This window comes from Lontra canadensis, unplaced genomic scaffold, assembly GCF_010015895.1.
Source record: "Lontra canadensis isolate GAN:19392208 unplaced genomic scaffold, GSC_riverotter_1.0 scaffold30, whole genome shotgun sequence".
NCBI lineage: Eukaryota > Metazoa > Chordata > Mammalia > Carnivora > Mustelidae > Lontra > Lontra canadensis.
This window is the reverse complement of record NW_022631024.1, coordinates 18,220,944-18,229,942: the sequence shown is the minus strand read 5'-3', so window position 1 is coordinate 18,229,942 and position 8,999 is coordinate 18,220,944. Positions and strand designations below refer to the sequence as shown.

Sequence of the window (8,999 nt, the reverse complement as noted above, 5' to 3'; positions counted from 1 at the left end):
ACCCTGGCACCGCCCTGCCCCGAGAGAGGCGCTGCCCTACACAGGAGCGCGGGCCCCCGCGACTGTGCTGCTAAGGAAGGAACATGCGCAGCCCAGGGTGATTGTCTGACCCTCCGACAGGACGACGCGCTGCGACCACAGGCATCCAACGGTGGGGACGCCCGCACTGTGGAGCGGATACAGTGAGGGATGGTGTTTCTGTTTACAGAGGGGAAAACTGAGGCTCGGGGGCCCAGGTACTGTAGTTCAGGGCACATGGCACAAATTCGACGGTGCGGTCTCCAACCTGGGCACCCTGAGGCTCAGGAGGGGCCGGCAAAGGCGCAGCTCCTTCCCTGCTCCCAGGGCTGAGCCACGCTAGCCTGTGCGGCTGGATGGGCACGAGCCCCGGAGGGCAGAGCCGCTGAGCCTTTTCTGTGCCCCACAGACAGGGCAGGCTCTGCATGGGGCCGAGGGAGGGATCCAGCTGCAGCCCGGGCTCCAGAGCGGGCCCTGCCATCCAGCTGGTGCTTGGTGTCCCCACGGAGCTGCTCGGGAACACCATCCATTCCTCAGAAACCTTCTAGAAGGACGACTATTCCAGACCAATGCCACATGCCAGGAACAGAGCCTGGCTGGGGCGGGGGGGCGGGCGGGTTCAGTACCGTGTGTCCTCACAAGGATACCTTGAAGAGGGCCTGGACGGTGGACGTGTGGGGACAGGGTCCCTGCCACACCTCCAGGAAGAGGTGGAGAGCAGCATTTAGGACAGGCTCTGAGCGTCACAGCAGCCCCGCTGGGTCATCTTACGGCCTGGGTGGATGCGGCCGCTGGAGGGAGGGCCACGGGTGCAGGGGAGCTGCACCTGTGCCCATGATCCTGTCCTTGTGTGCCAAACCTGTCGGCACAGTTTGCAAACTCTACCACCTGCTCCCAGCTGTGCTCACGGAGACATGGGAGGGCCTGTGCTAGGGGACAAATGGTGGGGAGCAGCTTGGCATCGATGCCTGGCAGAGGGTAGGCCATGGGGACTTGCAGACCTTCTTCTGGGGCCCAGATGCTGCCTGGGGACTGGGCACGGACAGGTCTGATCTCAGCTGGATTTGCTCGGGCGCTCAGCCGACAGTTGGAGAACGTGGCCCAGGCAGACCCTGGGGGGCTACGTGCCCTGGGCACAGGACATCACCATCCAGATGGGCAATGCTGTGTTCCCCTGGGGGTGCATAGCTGCTGCTGCCCCATACCTGCCCTCCTGGCCTTCAGTGGTGGTTTTTGTTTTTTTTTTTAAGATATTATTTATTTATTTGACAGACAGAGATCACAAGTAGGCAGAGGGGGCGGGAAGCAGGCTCCCCGCTGAGCAGAGAGCCCGATGCGGGACTCGATCCCCGGACCCTGGAATCATGACCTGAGCCAAAGGCAGAGGCCTAACCCACTGAGCCACCCAGGCGCCCCTCCCGGCTGTGTTTTATAGGAATGGCTGTGTCGGCCACTCAGGGTAAGGGATCAAAAGGCCCTATAAAGCTGGTCTGGTGATTTGGGGTTTGAAGCGCTGAAGGTGCCTCCGGGGGCATTTTATGCAGAAGGGGACGGCAAAGCAGGACAGCTGAGAGAGACAGATCACTGGAAAATTAAATGTGGGCTTTAACTGAGAAATAATCATTTTCTATGAAAGAAAATGACTTCTCTGGAGGCCGGTATCAGGATTTATCGGCCCAAGAGATTGTCAGGGATTGGAGCCAAGGCGTGAGGCCCTGGCGGCCGCAGTCTCGGTGTGGAATTTTGCCGGCTCCATGGACCCGAACGCCAGAGCCGTGCCCTGCATTCGTCGGGCCGGGGGAGACTGAGGGCGTCAGAAACCTTCCCCGGGGCTGAGCTGGACAAAGTTCCCGCAGAGCACAGGGCTGTCGTGGGAGCGGGGCCGCCGGCACCGGGGAAGGTCGCTCAGGAGGGTCCGGCTGGGAGCGCAGCCACCCCACCCACGGCCGCCAGAAAGGGGGCAAATCTGCAGGCTTTTGACGCAGGAGATTTATTACCATGGTAGCCAAACGTGTGTGTGTAAGATACATAATTCCTCTCACACAGCCTCGTAAATCCAAAAGGGTCAGCAATAAATAGAGAAAAATAAAAAATTACAGCCTAATTTGTTCAGAAAACTAGAAGGAAATCAATAAAAAAGCTGTAGCTCAGAAGCCGTTTGGAAATGTGTCTACAGAGCGTGAACACCCCCACCCCGGTCCAAGCCTCTCCTGGGAGAAAGCAGGAGCGCGTGAGGTGTCTTAGCTGTGCCTCCCCGAGCCCCGAGCCAGGACGAGCCAGCCTGTGACAAAGAGGGGTCTGGCCAGCAGCCGGCCCAGACACGCGGCTGCCCGAGCTGGGGCCTGGTGGAGGGCTGCCTGGAGGAAGCAGCTTGCCAGAGCCAGAAGGTGGAGGGCACAGGCCGACCTTGGGGCTCTGCCAGGCATGGAGACGTGTCCTACCTAAACTACAAGTCACGAAGGTCTGGGTCTTCCCAGGGGTCCATAAATGCTGTCGAGGGGATGAGTTCCTCTCCGAAAGCTGGGAAGTGTGAGGCCCTGGATGGAAGGAGCCAAGGCCTGAGGGGTCAGCACCCCGCCCTCACCCCGAAGACTGCTGGTGTCCCCAAGGACTCATTCCATGGGGGACGGCCACCAGGGAACGGGCTCTTGTGTCTTCCAGAAGGTGTCCTGAGCGCTCAGGTAGGCCTGGGCCCACCTACCCCCAGAGGACAGGCCAAACTTTGGCCTGTGACCTTTGGCCCTTGAGTGGGCTACTTCTCTAATCCGCACAGCTGGGCTGGCCTACATGCAGGTCTGGGCCTCCCAGGGCCACAGAGCTGAGGGTGTGAGCCCGCACAGACGTGCCCCCTGCCCACCTCCACCCGGGCTTCCCACATCCCCAGAACGGTGCTCTCTCCCGTGGCCTTTGCGGAAGGCTCTCCGTGCTGGCGGGCGGTCAACTTGGGCTGGCGCCTGGTTCCGCCTCAGAGCTGCTCCCCTTCCCGGCTCCTCCAGAATGTTCTCTCTCGAATCCGTGACTTCCGCACCTGTCCTGGGCCAGCCAGCCTTCGGACACGCCCCGCACAACCTTTCAGCTTCCCGCCTCTTGAACTGCGCAGCAGTGACCCTTTTGGGGGCCTGATGGAAGCCGTGGACCCAAAGCCCGGAAGAACAGAGCCCACTGCACGGGATGTCACGCCAGTGCCCGGTCCCCCGCCCAGCGTCAGAGGACCACCTGCACGGCCGACGGCAGGAGGCTATTCTGAACGGCGGCTCTGCCCTCAGTGGTCCAGGCTTCCGGAGCCTCCCACACACACGGGCACGCATGGGCACAATGACACAGCAATGTCACAGGTGTGTGTCACCACGGGCCCTGCCCTGTCTCCTCAGGAGTCTCATCAGTCTTGGGGACATGCCGGGTCAGCCGTGGGGACACAGCTGCTTCTCCGTCAGAGGTCGGCCGGCTGGGCCAGCTCCGAGAGCACAGCAAGCGTGTCGCACAGGATCCTTCTGGTGAGCTGGCTGGACACCAAGTCCACCACCTCGGCTCTCTCCCCACCAGGTACATCTGCATAGGAGCCCGCGCCCAAAGCAGGATCCAGGTCACTGTTCCTGGTGCCAGACCGCCCCGTACCTCCGGCTGACAACAACATGGGCAGACCCTCCCTGACCATGAAGACCACTCTGGATGGGGTTGGGGGCTGCGCTGGCAGGCTTGGTAGCTCCCCCACAGCACCACCATCCCCCCCCCACAAGGGGGACCCTAGGCAGCAAGCTGGCTCAGACCACAGGCTGCCCACAGCCTCAGCTCCCCCATCAGAACACAATTCACCCAATTTTTCCCCAAGGCTTTCACCCTGTCTGCCCGCCCCCAGGCGGAGCCCTGACTCTTGGGGCCCCGGGAACAGTGGCTCAGGCAGGACCTCCTCAGACAAGGAGGGCAACTCCCCAGTTCTAATGGAGGCATCCTCCCCGGGGGTGCCCGGCAAGCCCCCAGGAGACATGGCGTCTTCAGGTGGGGGAGGGAAGTCTCCCGAGTGCAGGCTGTCGCCCTCACGCTCTGCTGGGAGGGTGGGAGGCCAAGGAGGGAGGCTGGTGTCCCTGTGGGTGGAGGACGGAAAGTCAGCACTGCCATAGGACAGCACATCGTCCACGGGGGACAGGATCTCGGGCAAGACCCCGCTGGCCAGGGTAGGGCAGGCTTCCTCTGGGGCAGGGGAGTGTCCCCTCCCCCTATGCCCAGGTGCCCAGCCCTCGGGTGTCTGGGCTACCAGACCACCAGGGTCCCCAGGAGGAGCCTGCGGACTCACGGGGACCTCAGGCTCAGACCAGGCCTGTTGAGGTTTCCTGTGGTTGGACAGACTCAGGTCAGTGTCCCCAGGCCCCTCTGGGCAGCCAGCCGAGGCTTGTAGAGCCCCAGTGTCTCCCCCTTCACCAAACTCCACCCCTTCGGATGCCAGGGACCCAGAGGGAGAGGAATGGGGCAGGTCTAAGTCACGGGAGGGAGAGGCTGTGGATGGGAGTGGTGGGAAGGCAGCCTCCGGTGACTCCTGTTTGCCTCTTTCTGTATTTAATCCACTGATCAGGCTCCCGCTGGTTCTGGAAGCTTCCTGCCCCTCCCCAGGGCCCAGGGAAGGAGGTACAAAGCAGGGCGCCCTGCCACCTTCCAGGTGAGCTGAGCCTCCTGCAGGGGAGTGGCGCCCTGAGCCTGGGTCAGCACCAGGGCCTGGCCCCAGCAGGTTCTCCTCATCCCAGACCTCGCTGGATGCCTCTGACAGCTCTGACCCTGACCTCTCAGAAGGGGCATCCGGGAGAGGCAGCAGCTGACCCGCCTGCACGAGGCCTCCCCTGGGCTCTGCACCCCCTGCGTCCATGGGGGAGCCACCCTGGGGACCGGTCCTGCTGCCCTCCAGCCTCTCCCAGGCCACCCGCTCCCCGCCCCGGTGGACCCCGCAGGAGTCTTGAGGTGAGAGCTCCCTAGACCAGCCAGGGTCTGCATCAGTGGGGTCCCCAGTTTCCCAGTCCGAGAGGGAGACGGAGCTCTCAGAAAGCTGCACCAGCATGGCGGACGCCTTCTGAAACTCCTGGAGAGAACAGCAGGACAGCCCGCTCAGGGAGGAGGTGGCACGGGACCCAGCACAGGTCCGGGGAGCTGACTCAGACTCAGACTCGGGGCCCAGCCCCAGGGGGCTGCCCGCACACGGGCTGGAGGGCGCAGGAGCTGCAGAGAGAGGGGCGTTTGGGGGTGAGGCCCACAGTCCTTATGCTGTGTCACCCCTGTGGGGCACAGGCGGGCCGCAGCCCACAAGCCACGGGCCCCAAGCCAGTGGCCCAAAACCAGAAACGCCCTGACAGGCAGAAGAAATGTCCACAGCGCCCGCGTGGCTGAGCCCCCCACTCTCCGCCCACCCACGTGGGAGGGAGTCACGTCTGGGCGGGTCTGGCCTGGGAGCTGCTGTGTGCGAGGCGGGGAGGCTGCACCCGCGCTGGCCGGCTTCCTTGAGGCCCGGACGCTCTGGACAGGGGTCTCCCTCGCCTGCCCTACAAGGGCCCGTGTCCAGAGGGTGGGGGCAGGCAGGGCTCCCTTGTGGGGCTCTGGGAGAAACCTGGCTCTGACTGAGAAGCTGGTCTTGGACGACCCCGAAGTGGGGATTCCTTGTCCCTTGTGCAGGGTGGGGCCTTTGTGGGGGGGTCACCTGGAGCAGCAGTCCACGGGGCGGCTTCCGGCCGAGAGAAGGGGTCGTGGGGGTCCTCCTGCCAACAGGCCTCCATCCTGCAGGCACAGTTTTGGGGGTGTCCCGGGGGCTCCCCGGAGAAGGTCCCATCCCGCCAGCCTCCTCCTCAAGGCTCAGGGCCTCTGCGGGACCTTCAACTACCCCATGAGCTTGACAGCCGGCCTGCCAGGCATCTGCCCCCTTCCTATTGGGCACTCCCCGGGTGGGGGCAAGGGGCCCTGTGTTTACGGGTTCTGGCCTGTCCCTGCAGCGTCAGGTCTCTGGGGGGTTGCCATCTGAGAAGCTCAGAGGCACGTGTTCCCCAGAAGGGCCCCTCCTACCGCCCCTACCACCGGACCTGGGGCTGATTCGCCAGCGGACGTCTTTGTTTCCACAGAGGGGGTCAGGCTCCGGACAGCACGGGGAGGGCTGGGGGTGCCCAGGGGGCCCAGGCCAGGACGAGGGGTGCCCGGAGGGAATGAGGTTCTCTGGAGGAGAGGACAGGCATCTCCATGCCCCGGGTCCCGACTCCTGCCTGAGAGTCCCGCCGGCCCAAGGCAGCCCTGCAAACCGCACACCTCTGTCCCCCTGACGCCCGGCTTTCCATCTGGTGGGGCTCCTCCTTGGGGCTGTCGGCAAAATCCAGCTCTGGTGCCGACCCTGCTGGGCTTATGCTGCCTTCAGCCGCCTGCTGGGAGCATGTTGGAGAGAGACCGCCCCCAGGGCATGGCATCGGTGCTGGCCCCTTAGCGGTGGATCCCCCCCAGCATGCTCCTGTGACTAAGGGAATGAACAAAGACCGTCCCCTTAAAGATGACCCTGGAGACCCCCACTTACCAGATACCCCCCGGGCTCCAAACACCCCCTCAATGGACGAATCCACCTGGGAAGGGCCAAACAGGCCCCAAACATCCACGCCCTCATCTGGTGGACAGGGTGACCCGTCCCATCCAAAGCCACACAGTAGAGCCCGACCAAGCAAGGCCAGGCCCCCACCCTGCCCACAGAGGGTGCAGGGCCAAGCCTCGACTCACGCCGGCTTCTGGGGGGCTGCAGGGACTCCTTCCGCCCAGGGAGTGCTGGCCCTGGGGTTTCTGCCCACGGCGTTCCGTCAGAGGCTGTGTTCTCTCCATCGACGACAAAGGGCGGGGGTTGGCCGGGGGGTCTCCTGTGAGCAAAGGGACCGTGAGCACTGATGGGCGCAGAAGGCAGGGAGTGGACGGCACGGTGTCCAGGAATTCTGAAGCCACGTGGAACAATCAGCCTCAGAAAATGGGCCCACCCTTGACCTGGCCTCCCGTCCTATAGAGGGGGAGACTGAGGACAGGGAGAAGCAGCCCTCGCCCACCCCCCTGCCCGGAAATGGTGGTGGAGGTGTGTGTAGGGGACCCTCCTGCCGGCAGGCCCCCTGCACCCAGACATGGAGGGAGTGGTGGAGGACGGCCCTGTCGCACAGCTCGGGCGAGGCTCGCCAGGATGCAGGTCTGTCTGGTGCTGCCCCAAGTGGCCAGGGCCCCCTGGACAGAGTGACCGTCAGTCCTCGGCCACTGCTGCCTTATCTGGTTACCTTGGTCCACAGGGATCTGGCTCTCTACCAGCCGGCCCCCAGCGTCAGGCCAACCACTGGCCACAGGCATGTCCTCTCCCCACACAGGTCTTGGAGGCGGTCGGTGACTGTTCGCAGCTGAAGTGGCCTCGGGGTGTGTCCTGTCCTCCTGCCCAGTGGGAAGGCTACAAGGCAGTGAGTGCAGAGGGTCTGTGACTGCCTGTCAGGGCTGTGCCCTCCCCAGGCGACGAGTCCTGACCGGGACACTCCACAAGCAGGACAGCATGTGTTGTGGACACAGGGCACAGTTGTGGACAGTGGCTGAGTGGTCAGCACACGGGTGAGGGAAGACAGGGCCTGGGCCCTGCCCACCAGGCCGTTGCCCCCAGATGGGGCCATGGCTGGGGCCTAACAGGGCATAGGCATGGTTCTGCGGCGTGATGGGAGGGAGGCATCTGTCCCCAGCACAGGGGAGACCGGCCACTGGGCTCCCCTGTGCTCTGGGAGGCCCAGATGCCACACATTCAGACCCGCTGCCGTGCTCGGGGCACATGGACGGACATCAAGAGCCCCCCTCCCCCATCGTCACAGCCTCAAGGAGGCGGCTGGGGGCAAGGGCCTGGCGTGAAGGTCAGTGCTGGTGGGGAGCCCGGCTGGGCCACAGCTGCCTCTCTCTCAGGCTCGGCCTGCCTTGTTTCTCCTCCCTCTCTCCCGAGGCGCACACTACAACCAGGTACAGCTTGCTGCCCTCCCCTGGCCGGAGTCTCCCCGCAGTGGGGTCACACCCACATCGGGGATGTGAACAGGGAGTGGGGTCCCAGGGCCATCCTAAAGCCTGTAATCTTGGGCCTTGAAGGAGGGGACCACTCAGGGACTGGAGCTCTGCCTTCTCTGGGACAAGGCCTGGGAGGCAGCTGTCCACTCTGGGGTGTCCCGGACGTAGGCCCCTGCCTGGCCCCAGGAGCAAGGACGCTGAGCACAGAGCAAGGGGGCTGCGCCTGAGCCCATCACCCACCCCTCAGCACTGCCTTGGGGACAGGACCGGCTAAATAACCTGGAATGGGAGCCCCCTCGTCCTTTAAAGGCTTATCATCCTGTCCACCCCCTCGCCACACCCAGGGTCTCAGGCCAGGAGCCGGGGGGTGGGGCCCTAGCTCAAGGGTGCACCTGGGCCCTCACCCAGCCCCAGCCCTGCTTGAGCTCCTCTTGCTGGAGCCAAGAAAACAGGTTCCTGTTCTCTGCGTGGCCTGACCTCCCGCAAAAAATCAAAGGTCTTTCTTAGTGAGGGAGGAAGTGGTTATGAGAAATTTGAGATTTTTCCTTCTGTGTACACAGCTTTTCTGTTCCCTAACTTTCCGATGGGGACTAGTGCCTCGCTGGTGTCATGAGAAATCAAGCGAGGCCTCGCCCCCTCGGAGGAGGGCTGGTCCCCGCAGTACCCAGGCCTACCCACAGCCTGTGCACACGGCCCCACCCACCCAGCCTTCCCAACCCGGCTCCCTGGGACCCAGAGGGTACAGTGGGCCTGGAAGCGTCTTTCGAGATCCCCGGGCCTGGCCATCGAAGGCAACGTGAAGGGTAGATCAGTCCATGCTGAGATTTATTTGCAAAGCCCTCACGGGGAAGGCAAGCGGGGCTTGTGGCCAGGCAGCTGAGTGGGCCAGGACCCCCTTGCGTGGAAGAGGCAGGCAAAGGGTCCTGCCACGTGGGCAGAGGGCCGCTGGAGGCAGGCAGGCGGGG

At 63.9% G+C, this 8,999-nt stretch overlaps 1 protein-coding gene across 1 annotated transcript in view; it reads right to left on the bottom strand.

Moving 5' to 3' along the window:
• Positions 1-2,627: 2,627 nt before the first annotated feature.
• The window catches only part of CCDC187 (coiled-coil domain containing 187), a 34,719-nt gene continuing 28,347 nt past the window's right edge, over positions 2,628-8,999 (bottom strand). Inside the window, 6 exon segments of the mRNA XM_032866211.1 lie at positions 2,628-5,220; positions 5,696-5,772; positions 6,292-6,446; positions 6,449-6,493; positions 6,748-6,881; positions 7,281-7,444. Of these exon segments, the coding sequence (XP_032722102.1) occupies positions 3,449-5,220; positions 5,696-5,772; positions 6,292-6,446; positions 6,449-6,493; positions 6,748-6,881; positions 7,281-7,444 (2,347 nt within the window). The 3' untranslated portion in view covers positions 2,628-3,448.